We start from the raw sequence: 14302 nt of genomic DNA, 5'->3' as shown, positions 1-14302 counted from the left end.
ACTGTGGCTTTCAAACTTGTTGTGCACATCTTGAGAGAGTAAATAATGTATGGACAAAAAAATGCCTAATTGCACAATAAAATTTTTAATAGGTTATTCACTGGGTATAGGGTATTCACTGTGATGATCAACATTCTAACACAACAGTTAATGTGCTAGATATTTAAACATACCTTGTATCAAAAATGATGTTCTGAATCTTCATTAATATAAATCAAAACATCAATGTAGAGCTATATTGCAATCAAAACAACAGTAAAAAATATTGCTTCTTCAGACTATTATATTGCCTCTAAAAAAATATGTATATATTAAGCATAATCTAATACCAAAATTATTAATTATTGGCAAAGAAATGTATTTTTACTTATTCCATTGTTGTTAATTCTTATCTATAATTATGTAATTATGTTTCATCAAATATTTTTTCTCAAGTCATTTCTAGTATTATGAACTAAATGTACTGTAATTGTAACGATTTCCATCACCACGAACAAATGTAAATACAATAAAATTTCTTTCTTCAATCTCAGACTTCACATATTGATCTCCAATTAACTTATATTCTACTATAGGATTAGATTTGGAAAGCCAGTAGCGAACTGTTCCTTTAATTACAAAGGCAAAGTCTCCATTACCATTAAAAATGCGCTCATCCCACTTTTTACCAAGGAAATTGTCAATGAGTCTGTTGGATGGTAGCCCGTAAATAGTCTTTTGTCTTTCTTTAATACCTCTTACTACTGTGGCAAGTCCTCCTTCAAACACATCTGGCTCAACCCTAAGCTCTATGCGTACAGCTGGATCATCCCTTCGACCAGAAAACAATTTTCTCTTGATTTCCCGATATAATTGTCCATGGAATATTTCTTGTCTATCTCCAATTGAATCTGCGGAAGGTATATTCAGCTTTTCATGACGAACAAAGGGAAAGCTTGCTCCATCTCCAAAAGATTTTCACTCGTCATACTTTGTACTATACCCAACATAGTGGATTTTTATTCGCTTCTTTGACTTATCTACCTCAGTTACTACCACGTCATAAAGATTATTGTCTTTCTTTGACGATTTTCTTTGCTTTGAAGCAAAATCCGAGGAAAATTCCTGCATATACCTCACTGGAAATTTTGACTCACGTTTTACACGAGTCGTGTCCGCCATTTTGAAAATCCATATATGGGATTGATTCGCATGCGCAGTACATTAAAATGTGTCCGCGTAGGCCTAGGCGCTAAAAAGAGCAAATGTTCATAAATGTATGGAATAAGTTTGATATGATATATCTCATATTGGATGAAATCACAAAACCACAAAGGCCAATATGGGATATATTTTCTCCCAACGCCGCAGGGGAGGGGGGTGGGTGCTTTTAAAACTAACCGGGATTTTAAGGTACACTTATCATAGACAAAGATCACTCAGCTACCATTGATAAGCTCAAAGATTGAAACAGCCGATGTCTTCTGCGCGCACAACGAGAAGCAAAACTAGGAATTTAATCCCAGGATGTCTGATTTGCAGCCCTATAACCACAGTATCCCATTTCTCCCACAGTTCCATCATACGATATAGCGTTTCCTTATCAAGGAAATCACGATGGAGAGTTTATGTCCTACAAGCTCAACCAGCCAACCAGACATAAACGCAGTATCAATGAGCCTAATGTCTGGTATTTTAACATCCAAGCTCTTGGCCTTAACTTGAATCTAAATCTTACTAAAATGCGACAACTGGTTAATCCTAAAGTGCAAGTAGAGACACGGCATGAGAATGGCTCGATTACTTACAGTCCACAGTCAAAGAGGATATTCTTAAAAGGACACGTTGTCTCGAAACCAGGCTCTCTGGTGACAATGAATAGTGATGAAGGACTGGTAAGTTACTTTCTCCCTAGTTTATTACCTAATAAGCTCAAATCAATTACTTTGTGGGCTTGTGGGCTTGTGGGCTTGTGGGCTTGTGGGCTTGTGGGCTTGTGGGCTTGTGGGCTTGTGGGCTTGTGGGCTTGTGGGCTTGTGGGCTTGTGGGCTTGTGGGCTTGTGGGCTTGTGGGCTTGTGGGCTTGTGGGCTTGTGGGCTTGTGGGCTTTGCACCTATTAATCCTATTCCTTTGTTGCTGTTTCTGTCTTTATCCACTAGACTGGCATGATCAGCCTCCTGGATCAGCTTCTATTCGTACATCCCCTACCATCCCACTTGGCAAAGGAATATCAGTCAAAAGGAGGCGCTCAAGCCCACGTGGTTTACCGACATCCTTCTAGCGACGAGTCGAATGCAAAAAGATCGTGTCATGTAGAAGGTTAGGATTAGCATTGCAGATGGGAGGGTTTTTACGGAGCATAAGATGCATAAGGCTATAATATTTTATCGCGGATGATATCAGGGTTGAATACGCACATGCATTGTCCTTTTTTAGCTGCTAAGCGAGGTGGTTAGAGTAGCACTTCCAATTCGCAAAACAAGGTAGCTCAGGTAATAAGAAATTTCGATTCCTGCTTTCTTCAGCTACCAAGAAAAGACAGTTTACTAATAATAATTGAGGGTTTTTGAAGTAACTAAAGTACTTAGAAACCAATATTTCCAAGTGCCCGGTTATGCCCGGTTATGCCCGGTTATGCCCGGTTATGCCCGGTTATGCCCGGTTATGCCCGGTTATGCCCGGTTATGCCCTGTTATGCCCGGTTATGCCCGGTTATGTCCGGTTATGTAGAACATCTGCAAACAGTAGAGCTACATGCACAATGGCTACACCAAAGTAAAAACATAGTAAACAGTGGTAAACGACGAAAAACCATTGTTCTCTGATGGTCGTCCCAACAAAATGGTAATAGTTTGTCTCTTTTCTGTTTGTTTGCATATTTCAACTTGTCTTCTGTTGTCTACCTTTCAAGAACCAAGGGAAAAGCGCAGCATCAATAGCCCACGATCCAGGCGATCAGCTGAGGAGCATGCGCAGTCTTCTCCAACAAAGATATTGGAAGTGGCTATGATAGCAGACAAATATGTCATCGAACACAAAGGGGAAGATAAAGCAGCTGAATTCATGATCATGGTGGCTCATATTGTAAGTTTTGAAAAGTCATAACGATTCATTTTTGCACTGCTAGGACAAGCATTCGGTGTTCAAGAAATATGTCCAACTGCATTACACTTTATTTCAAATATTTTCTCTAAATTATCATATCTTGCTATATTAGTTTTATCGCCGAAAATCGATCTGTTAAATATCTTTCACACCCACGAAAAAGTTGGTTGTTGCTATTAGTTTTGTTACAAAATTGGAAGATATGGGTTTCTAATCAAGAATCATCTCAGTGTAAAACTGAGTGTCATTGCTAATCTACATAGTGTACTACATCTTTTCTTTACAGATTGACACTATTTTCCAAGACCCAAGCGTCGGTAAAAAGAAAGTCCACATTGAGCTCGTTAAAATAGTTCTGGAGAAAGAATCGGTAATATTCGTTTGCTTGATTATTGATAGGTGGGTTGGTGGGTTGGTAGGCGGGCGGGTTGGTTGTTGGACTGTTGGGTTGTTGGGTTGTTGGTTGGTAGCGGGCGGGTTGGTTGTTGGACTGTTGGGTTGTTGGTTGTTGGGGTTGTTGTTGGGTTGTTGGGTTGTTGGGTTGTTGGGTTGTTGGGTGTTGGGTTGTTGGGGTTGTTGGGCTGTTGGGCTGTTGGGCCTGTTGGGCTGTTGGGCTGTTGGGCTGTTTGGCTGTTGGCTTTGGCTGGTGGGCTGTTGCTGCTGTTGGGCTGTTGGGCTGTTGGGCTGTTGGGCTGTTGGGCTGTTGGGCTGTTGGGCTGTTGGGCTGTTGGGCTGTTGGGCTGTTGGGCTGTTGGGCTGTTGGGCTGTTGGGGCTGTTGGGCTGTTGGGCTGTTGGGCTGTTGGGCTGTTGGGCTGTTGGGTGGGCTGTTGGGCTGTTGGGCTGTTGGGCTGTTGGGCTGTTGGGCTGTTGGGCTGTTGGGCTGTTGGGACTGTTGGGCTGTTGGGCTGTTGGGCTGTTGGCTGTTGGGCTGTTGGATGTTGGGATGTTGGGACTGTTGGGATGCTTGGGATGTTGGGATGTTGGATGTTGGGGTTGTGGGATTGTTGTGCTGTTGGTGTTGGGATGTTGGGTTGTTGGGTTGTTGGGTTGTGGTTGTTGGGTTGGTGGGTTGTTGGGCTGTTGGGTTGTGGTTGGTGGGTTGGTGGGTTGGGTGGTGTTGAGGTGTTGGGTGTGGGTTGGTGGGTTGGTGGGTTGGTAGGGTTGGTGGGTTGGTGGGTGGTGGGTTGGGGGTTGGTGGGTTGGTGGGTTGGTGGGTTGGTGGGTTGGTGGGTTGGTGGGTTGGTGGGTTGGTGGGTTGGTGGGTTGGTGGGTTGGTGGGTTGGTGGGTTGGTGGGTTGGTGGGTTGGTGGGTTGGTGGGTTGGTGGGTTGGTGGGTTGGTTTCTTAATCTAAGATCAGACTTTACTATCTCATTCTCATTTTTGAGTATTTATCTCTCACGCAAACAAACTTATAATTTTACCATATGTTTATTTCTTTTGTCCGTAGCTTGGTTATAAAGCAGATGAAGACAATAAGAAAAAGATTGGCCACCTGGCTGACTGGGGTGTCCGAAACATCGTGTTGGACAACGGAAAACCTGGCCACGCCGATACACTGGTACTTCTGACCAGGTATTTCTCTCATGAGGTTTATATACTGATATACATTTACATTTGGCACCAATTTTTGTAGTCCTTTCTATTCATATTTTTCTTGTTTTGATGATTTCATGAGCTAGTTTGTTTGATTTTTACATCTTTTTTTCTTTTTCTTTTTTATTTGACAGAGGAACCAGTGGAGGTAACATAACATTCCTGTTTAAAATCATTTATATTGTCATTGTTTCTTAATGCAATTTTACCTATTTTATGAAAAATAAAATACGTTCGCAAATTTCTCCAGAAAATTTCCTTAAGAACGTGCTAAATTTTAATTGCGCTTTTATTAGCTTAAATGACTGAATCCTAGGTAATTAACTGAATGATTAACTACGGTTACACAGCTTCAAGTGTAGGAAGAAGTTCGTTAAAGATTTTCTTGCACCTGTTTCGTAGTATCAAATTTTTGTTGCCATTGCTTTCCGACTTGCAGGATAATAAGATGTTTTTCATTTCGGATCCTAATTTTAACTCCACTTTAACCGCTTTTCATGAGCAGCTGAACTTGGCCCAGTCGACATCTGTCACAACTTAATATGCTAAACAACCCCATAAAATAAGTATACATTTGTCTCTTATAAAACTAGGTCTTGCTCAGGCAAGTTCTACATGCACGACACAGTTTGGTCGCACTGTAAACTCAGACATTGGACTGGCGAGTGCTCTCATCATAGCCCATGAAATTGCCCATTCGTAAGTAGTTCACATAGAAGTTTTTCATATGATCTCAGATATTGGAATTTGGCGTGTTAGGTTTCTATTGCAGAGCAAGTTTTGATTAATTGACATTCTTACTACGTTTTCACTGTTTTCTGTAGGTTTGGCGTCCGTCATGACGGTGCTGGACCTGAATGTCCAAACCATGTTTATCTGATGTCATCATCTGTCAGCGGTGGAAAGCGAGCCATGGAATGGTCCAAGTGCTCCAGACAAGATATCCAGGACTTCCTTAAGTACGTATGAGTCCTTCTTAAGCCTTTTCTTTATCCGTATTCAGTGTCATTTCACTGACTCCATTAGCTCCCTCAGGTATTCATTGTATGATATGTGGGATGCCAGCCCACGGTAGTGAAGTTAAGCTAGACTAGACCGGCCCTATAGCAGTCAGGTCCCAACTATTCCACTCATAATAACAAAGTATATGGCGCTCCTTTTTAAAAACCTTGCCTAAGCACAGCCTACTTTAACTCTAATGATGCAGCGTGTTGGGCATGATGAAGAAGGAGCAAGAGGTTATAATTAAAAGGATTGTTGTTGTTGTTTAAAGAATCCTAATCAACTACGATGCACTGCGCGTCGGAAACAATGCAAGAAAAGGAAGGAAAGTCTGGGAATTCGAGGGCTTTGGCATAGCGAATTTGCAGAAATGTTGCTCCACCAGTGCATGGAAGAGCTCCGAGAACGAGGCAAACGATGTAAACAATAATATAGGGGCGAAGTGCATTTTAGTTGACTAGGATTCTTTAGTTGTTTGTTAATGTTTGTGGCTGTTGTTTGGCTTCCTGGATTCCTTTCCTCAAAATTACATTCATTGTTGAGCAAAGGCCAAAAAGACGTAGAGTTTGAAAATAATATGAACCTACCACACATTCCATTTTGTTGTGTTATCAATAGTGGACCAAGGTCATCGTGTCTTGACAATAAGCCTCCAGGAGTATCAGGGTTTGCAGATGTCGACCATCTCATTCCAGCCAAATACACCAAGATGCTTCCTGGTCAAATCTTTAATGGCACAGCACAGTGTCAGTTACAGTATGGTCCTGATTTCTTTCACTGCGCTCAGAAACAGGTTGGTTATAAAAACAACCTCCTATGGTAGTCTAGGGTACTTTGAAGGACCTTAAGGTGTGCTACCAATCGATGCTTCAAGATTAATAATTATAATAATAATAATTTATTATTTGTATGGCGCAAATGCGCATGTGAATAGGATCAAATGGTTCCTTATGTACTGTTTCTTTGCATACTCTGACTAACTAGTAGTAACTGACTAAAGTAACTTAGAAGATCAATGTTAATTATTGTTTTGTATTACGCTTTAATTAATGTTTTGCCGAACTCAATTGATGCACATCTACTTCTTTTGATTTTTCTAACTGTAGTCTGACTGCGGGCGTCTCTTCTGTTCCAATGACGGCGTCCAATGTCACAGCTTTATAGCACCATCAATGGACGGCACAAAATGTGGGGAAAGACATGTAAGTTTATGCATAAAAAACTAATGAATACTGATAGCAAGGCAGAAAAGAAGAGGAAGTTTTAAAAGAATATGATTCAGCGAATAAATAGCAGTCTATGTAGTTCACATAGTGTGCAACAAAATACTTTTTGTCATTTGGAGGAAGCAAGATGGGAAAGGGGGTTACCAATTAATTTTTTTCTGCGTTTCCATCATATATCATCGGTGTTGTAAGATCACAAAATCTAAATTAATAAAGCACCTCGACAGCCTTAAAGGTTCTGGGACTAGCTCAGATGAGTACTCTTTATCTGGACCCCATAATGTTTTTTTTTTTAGAAACTCCGATTCACCTTCTTTTAGATCTGAATCTAAACATGAATGAACCCACAGTGCTCCGGTTTGAAATTACTGTTAACGGCGCATCATGCAGAAAGGATAAAGATATTGACAAGACGCTCTTCGCAAATTAGCGTCATAGAAAACGAGGGAAGAGCAAAGGCAACGTTCTTTAGAAAAGAATCCTATGCAAAAGGATCCAACCCCTTGATCCCACTTGTAATTCCCCCCAGATTGCTAATGACAAAGCTTTGTATTGCTATTGTACTTAGTGGTGTATAAAGGGCCAATGCGTGGATGATGGATCTCCAATGATTGACGGTGGGTGGTCTGGTTGGTCTGAGTACACCAAGTGTTCTAGGAGATGTGGCGGAGGTGTTAAATGGAGAACTCGATCCTGCACCAATCCACTGTGAGTTCATTTGCCAAATTCTAATTCTCATACTCGCTTTTGTAGTATGGTAAACCAACTAAAATTCATCTTATAACCATAGGCCACAAGGAGGAGGCGAAGACTGCGAAGGTGATGAAAGAGGACATTTTGCTCTCTGCAATACACAGGTAGCTTGCTTTATCACCACTAAATATTTATTGAATGAACTGATATGAGTATAGAAGGCTGCAGCTTCGAAAAGAAGATATACTAACATTTATTTTATGATGGTAAAACAACAAACTTATATACGACTATGTCTGCTAGCATTGTCATTATAACCTCAATTGGATTCACTGCAAAAGGCTATTGAGCTATTCCTATATCTCTAGGTGTATCTCTATGATACCCGTGTTGCCAGTCTCAATCGTTGGCTTTGCCACAGTTTTAGAATACAGCTTTGCGTTTTTTCAATTTCTTTTTTCTATTTAAGGATTGTCCCAAAGGCACCAAAACCTACCGCCAGAAACAGTGCGAAGCACACAACCCTGGTTCCCACGTGCACTGGAGTGCAGTCGACCCCTGCCAGTTGTCCTGCCTTAAAGGAAATTTGCTATATTCATACGGTCGAGCGGCCGATGGTTCGAGGTGTAGTGGTGACCCAAGGCTAAAACATGTCTGCATCCAAGATAAATGCTGGGTAACAAGATCTTCATTTTCGTATCATCTTTTCGACTTACCTGTTTTTCAGGGGCGTAGCAAGGTCTCGATTATAAAGGGGGGAGGGAGCACTTTTCCCGTCAAATCCAAAGGAATCAAGCATGAATTGATAATATTTTGATCTCGATAGCGAACTTTTTTGGGGAGCACGTGTCACCCGTTCCCCTTCCCCTTTCCCCTCCGCCCTCGAAAGATAAAAGACTGTAGTTCTCCTTTAGAACGAAACTTCTAATATACTTTTTCCATCTTCATTATTATTTTCTTCCTTTGATTTCAGCCGGTAGGCTGTGATAATAAGCTTTTTTCTGGGACAGAGCATGACCGATGCGGAGTTTGTGGCGGTGATAGCTCATCGTGTACTTTGGTTAAGGGAGAGTACACTAAAGAATGGAGAGGATGGGGTAAGTATCTATCAAGACTCTTGAGCGAAAAGCTGCTATTCTTCGTTTGCATGTTGCGTCATTGCGGCCATGCTGGTACCATTTAACAAAAGATTTCTCATTAGCATCCATTGTTAACAGTACCACAATGGCCGCCATGTTTTTGTCTTTTAACTCTCTTGGGAATGGTTGCAACTCATCAATATATGGCAACGACCATCAAACGGCTCCGCCTCGTGAAACGTCGCCGTCTCGGACCCACAAATTACACTGTTTCCCTCGGTCCCAGTCAATAAGTGTTAATTGTTATATATCATATGTCAAAGTCCATTTTTTCATGATCTGATTGGGCGAAAGGATATCACGTGAGCGTAAACAAGTTGTGATGTTTCCCCGGCAACGGATCTCAGAGGGCAACAATATGCTGTTGACCGGTAATACTGTATCGGAAGTGATTTTCACGGAAATGTAAGTTTTTCCAAGTTTCAAAAATCCAAATAACCAAATAGTCAAATATTCTTTCGTTTTCTTTGACATTTGTTATATAACAAAACAACTATTGACGGGAACCTCGGTAAGGCAGTGTGTCTTGTGGTCACAAAACACACTGTTTCTCTCGGTCCGAGTCAATAAGTGTTCATTATTCACCTCAATTATGCTCATTCCCTAGGTCCTGGTCATCCAGACAAGATCGTTGACATTCCTACAGGCTCGACCAATATATTGGTATCCATGAGAGAACTTACCACACACTTACTTGGTAAGGAAATTAGCTCTGTTCTTCTTTTATTCTCAATTGCGTCATGGTATAGAATTGAAAACATTCAGCCAATTACATTGCGAGAGATCTCTGTTTATCCAAACGCAACGATAGGGTGCGTCACCGTAACGGTAATGAAAAGACCCCTTGCAGCACTTCGGAATGAAGCTCAATTTAGAAGACATAACAAAAGGTTTCCAATTCTCAGGAGATTGAAATTCTTTTATTTTGTTCCTCCAAATTGAGCTGCTTTGACGTCAAATGCAAGATTAACTACCGATATTTTCGATCTTGTGTTGCCAGGGGTACAAAATGCAAACAATCAATACCTGTACAATGTTGGCTACACATGGAGCACAGTCGTACCAGCAGCAGGGACCAAAGTAGCATACGACCACGAACAACAAGTGTATAAGGATAAGGTCATCATAAGAGGACCCACTACTGAGCCTCTAAAGATTATGGTTGGTATCTGGCTATAATGACGCAAAACTAAGGTGACGTCAGGAAAGGCTGCGAAAATTGATGAAATAAAATTCAAAAAACGTGAACATGCCCGTCGTTGAAAATATTGAAAACTCGTAGAAAAATCACTGATAATTGCAAGGTATTTTTATTATTTGCATTTGGTGGCCTGGGAATCCATAATTTCAAGAGAAAAAGTGACACCTCAGTTTTGCAAATTTACTTGATCTGATTGGCTAGGGTTTTTCTCAGACCATGCAGCTGGTGATACAGAGTTACATGCAGAATAAGTAATCGTGAAAAACATGGCTCGCGGCTTTGACGTTTTGTAAGATCATAGTCAAATGACATTGTTTTCAATGAAGAAAATAAAATACCAACAGATTAGTTCTAGCTTACTAGTATGCCAATAGAAATAGTCCTCTTCACGTAGTTTCCTGCGCCATCTTGAAAGGTATTTAGCCGATCCTTTGCATCGAAGCGAGACGAAGGGAGAGATTGCAGAGATAGAGACACTTGTGAATAATTGTCCAAAGTTTTAAAAATGGTCTCTACCATTGCACGCTCATCGAAGCGAGACGAAGGGTGAGCTTGCAATGGTAGAGACCATTTTTAAAACTTTGGGCAATTATCCGCGACTACCTTTCATGATGGCGCAGGGGACTTTGAAAGGGACTATTACATTCACAAGGATGGCGGAGAACTTCTAAAAGCGACATTAATTTATATTAGCAAAAAAGGGGAAAAAATGATTTAAATTAAGAAGGTTGTCTTAATTTCAGTACGTTGGTCTGAGGAAAAAAAACCCTGGTGTAGACTTCCAGTTCTATACTCCAAAGGAAGGGAAAGTTACTCCTGAAGACACTCGTTGGGATGTTGGCTCATGGACCGCATGTACGGAACAATGCGCTGGAGGTGAGTGCGCTTAGTTTGCTGAGCTGTTTTGATTTCAAAAATCTATGTATTTTTGGTAAAGATTCCGTGAAGATGGAAAACCAAATATATGCGCGAAACTGTAAATTTTAAACTGATTAATGTGCACGCTAAACTATAGTGGGAAAACCAGTATCAAAATATTGCTTACGTTGTAATGTTTTATTACTATAGACCTCCTCGGCTTTTCATTTCGGCCATTTCAGACTACGTGTCACACGGAAATGATAATCTGGGGACTGACACGTGGTCTGAAATGAAATGGGAAAACATTACGCCCGAGCCGAGGAGGTCTGTGTGCAGCTCCTGTAACAGAAACAAACTGGCTGAGTAAGTTGATCAACAGCTGAGGTGTTCTACAAGAGGTCGTGCGTCAAAGCTCTGGCAATGCCACTAATGTGAAAAGAAAGTGCTAAGCTGTAATTAATCCACAAACAATTTCACAACTACGTTATAGACATGTGACGTCAAAGGAGCTTAGTTTGGAGAACAAAAAAAACCCTGAGAATTGGAAACCCATTGTTATGTCCTTCAAATTGAGCTGCATTCCAACGTACTGCAAGGGGTCTGATTAGTAACATATTTGGAATAAAAACCTTCGTATCTTAAAGACCCGACATTCAAATGACGAAATATTTTCACAATCAACTATCCACTATCTAAAGAATCAATTCTGAAAATATTGTGTAAAGGCTTACAAGCACTTTAATAAATATTTCGTATCAAAACCCTGTTTCGATAATGTCATTGGCACCTAATATGTCAATATTCATTTCAAAGGTTTCCAGGCTCGTTCTGTGAAATGCGTGCGGAAGGATGACAAATCATGGGTAAACGATAAAGTTTGCTTGAAATCTTCAGCCAAACCAGAAATCCAGCAAAAATGCAACACAGATCCATGTCAACCCAGGTACGTCATTCCTTCTGATCCAAAATTTGAAATGTTTCTTCTTCATCATCATCTTCTTCTTCTTCTTCTTCTTCTTCTTCTTCCTCTTCTTCTCTTCTTCTTCTTCTTCTTCTTCTTCTTCTTCTTCTTCTTCTTCTTCTTCTTCCTGTGCGTTTGCCGACATGCCGTGTCCTGACAAGTTTATATCATCCCAAAAGTAGTCAGTTTCAGGGCTTTTTGATAAAATTGGTGTTTGTTTCGCTTGTTCACTTTTTAAATTTTAATCAGTTTTGTTTAGGCCTGCTCTTTAACTTCTGGGACAATTTGTTTTTAAAAGGTCCTGCCATTTGGTACTTCCTAGCTTCCTGTGTACAGCAAAGATATAGGTTTGACAAATGATTCAATTCCAAACGTAGGTTTGGTAAGGGAAACGCATGCTTAAAGTAAAATTAATGGTCTTAATTATTTCTTTTTTTCCTTTAAGCTGGTATCAATCAAAATGGCGACCATGTTCGAAAACATGTGGCAAAGGAGTCCAGATACGAGAAATTGTCTGTCGCAAAAAAATGGCGCCTGGAAGGTTCGAAACAGTTTCTGATTCAGAATGTGACATTGACAAAAGACCCAAAGGTCTTGAAGAGCAGGACTGCAATATGGTTGCCTGTCCAGCGGAGTGGGTACCAACCAAGTGGTCAAAGGTATATTTAGCAATTAGTCTTTGAACCTGAATGGGCTATTGACTCAAGCATAGGCCATGAGGGCGAGAGGAGTAATTGTTTTAGTCAAATCCAACTTGTCGGTCAAATATATAGATGCAAACAAGTTATGAATTAAAGATAAACTCAATGTTTTGATTTTCAAAGCCCACACTTATCGCTGCTAGTAGGCCATAACTTGTAGCCTAGTAGTAGCTTATCCAATCAGAACGCAGTATTGATGATACGGACCACTTATTACCTAATAAAGACATTATCTTATCAGCACTTACTTTGTTCCAGTGTTCTGCTTCGTGCGGTCCTAAGGGTATCACCACACGATCTCTCAAATGTAAAAGGCTGGATGAAAATGGCGCGTACATATCTGTTGCCGACCGACTGTGCCGACACTCGATTCAACCACCAACTGAAGAAGGTTGCAACAATGATATAACTTGTCCATGTGAGTAATATATCCACAATAAATACTTATAAATACAAAAATTGTATAGTGAGAACATGGTTGTGCGTAATGAAATATCTTTTGTTTACTCCAACCAAAATGGGACTTGATTATAGCAATTTCCCTGACCATAACTCTTAAATTTTCATGAAAGTCTTGTTTTCAAGTTGGTGTATTCATCATGGAATCATTGATTTGTTATATAATTTTGTTCCAATGAAGTGACGCTGAGCAGTCCGGATGGCAAGAAGTTTGTACCACTCGGCTGCTACAGAGACTACCGTGGTTACCACGCTCTGCCCGAGATGGTCGCTAACCTAAGACCTGAAATCAACTGGTATCGTCTAGAAAAAACAGTCAAGGAATGCGCAGAGAAAGTCAGTCAAAAGAATTCAACGTACAAGGTATTTGGGGTGCAGTTTTACGGCGAGTGTTGGTCTGGAGACAAAGCTGACTCAACCTATGGTGAATATGGCGGGTCCAAAAATTGCTGGAAAGGCGTTGGTGGAAGCAATGCTAACTATGTGTACACTTTCGTCTAAAGTGAGGTCACCTCATGGTAAGAAAAATTAAGAAGACAGTCGCGTACATGTCTTCCATTCAACGAATCGATGTGATGAGCCCAAGACCTAGGGGAAAGGAAGGTGGATCGTTTTCTAAGCGTGTATAATAAATTTCAGAAACTGTTTCATTTGAGAATCTGTAAGAAATAGAAGTGCATGTTCGCGTGCATATGTCTCCGTGGGATAATGTGACGAGCCCAAGACCTAGGGGAAAGGAGGGCGGATCGTTTTCTAAGCGTCTATGAAATTCAGAATCTGTTTCATTTAATAACCTGTAAGACTGAATAGAATAAGTCTGTTCACGTGCATGTCTCCCACTTGTATTTTACTTAACACTCATGTCATTTCCTAGTGTGATCAGTGATGACACCAAGACCTAGGGGAAAGGAGGGTGGGACGTTTTCTAAGCGTTTATAAAGTTCCAGAATCTGTTTCATTTCAGAATCTGTTTGAGAAACAATCACTGTTGTACTCCCCTTACCGCGAAGAAAACATCAAAGACCATAATCAACATTGTTGGACTCACTACGAATATGCATTTGATTTGATTTTAGATTTTTTACTGTTTTATTGGTGGTAGTAATTTTTTTGGGGAGAGAATAGTCATGTATCTAGGAGAAGTTACCCTGAATGATGTCATAAATAAAGTGAATGATCAAAAGCCATAACGCTTTCTTGACACTTCCTCGAACGTCTTAGTCGATTGCACTTTTCACATGCAAACTAAATATATCGCCACTAAGAATGAATGTTTAATTTCTGCTTTTGATGAAGTGTTGTTACATACGAATTCCCTTGCGCATTATACTGCTTTCTTTGCTTGGTATATACGTGAATGCAATTGGTGGCGTGCATCCC

At 40.5% G+C, this 14302-nt stretch overlaps 2 protein-coding genes across 2 annotated transcripts in view; both read left to right on the top strand.

The window, feature by feature from the left end:
* Positions 1–527, top strand: part of LOC148913383 (uncharacterized) — a 3386-nt gene extending 2859 nt beyond the window's left edge. The window contains exon 2 of the mRNA XM_089028838.1: positions 1–527. This exon is cut by the window's left edge and continues 2211 nt beyond it. The gene's annotated coding sequence lies outside the window, so the exon portion shown is untranslated.
* The window catches only part of LOC116295527 (A disintegrin and metalloproteinase with thrombospondin motifs 6), a 19394-nt gene extending 5282 nt beyond the window's left edge, over positions 1–14112 (top strand). The window contains exons 5-26 of the mRNA XM_031703366.2: positions 1555–1874; positions 2139–2298; positions 2891–3063; positions 3371–3454; positions 4534–4658; positions 4814–4827; positions 5273–5378; positions 5504–5638; positions 6300–6474; positions 6788–6883; positions 7476–7615; positions 7698–7764; positions 8070–8276; positions 8574–8697; positions 9347–9436; positions 9740–9900; positions 10684–10816; positions 11615–11744; positions 12208–12421; positions 12722–12881; positions 13104–13440; positions 13887–14112. Coding sequence (XP_031559226.2) covers positions 1555–1874; positions 2139–2298; positions 2891–3063; positions 3371–3454; positions 4534–4658; positions 4814–4827; positions 5273–5378; positions 5504–5638; positions 6300–6474; positions 6788–6883; positions 7476–7615; positions 7698–7764; positions 8070–8276; positions 8574–8697; positions 9347–9436; positions 9740–9900; positions 10684–10816; positions 11615–11744; positions 12208–12421; positions 12722–12881; positions 13104–13423 — 3134 coding nt within the window. The 3' untranslated portion in view covers positions 13424–13440; positions 13887–14112. The remainder of the gene's footprint in view (positions 1–1554; positions 1875–2138; positions 2299–2890; positions 3064–3370; positions 3455–4533; positions 4659–4813; positions 4828–5272; positions 5379–5503; positions 5639–6299; positions 6475–6787; positions 6884–7475; positions 7616–7697; positions 7765–8069; positions 8277–8573; positions 8698–9346; positions 9437–9739; positions 9901–10683; positions 10817–11614; positions 11745–12207; positions 12422–12721; positions 12882–13103; positions 13441–13886) is intronic.
* Positions 14113–14302: the final 190 nt, after the last annotated feature.

Source organism: Actinia tenebrosa, unplaced genomic scaffold, assembly GCF_029948245.1.
Source record: "Actinia tenebrosa isolate PJP-AT-01 unplaced genomic scaffold, QUT_ActTen_1.0 PGA_scaffold0__85_contigs__length_37466705, whole genome shotgun sequence".
Taxonomy (NCBI): domain Eukaryota; kingdom Metazoa; phylum Cnidaria; class Anthozoa; order Actiniaria; family Actiniidae; genus Actinia; species Actinia tenebrosa.
The sequence above is the reverse complement of the archived record's forward strand: the minus strand, read 5'-3'. Positions and strand labels throughout refer to the sequence as shown.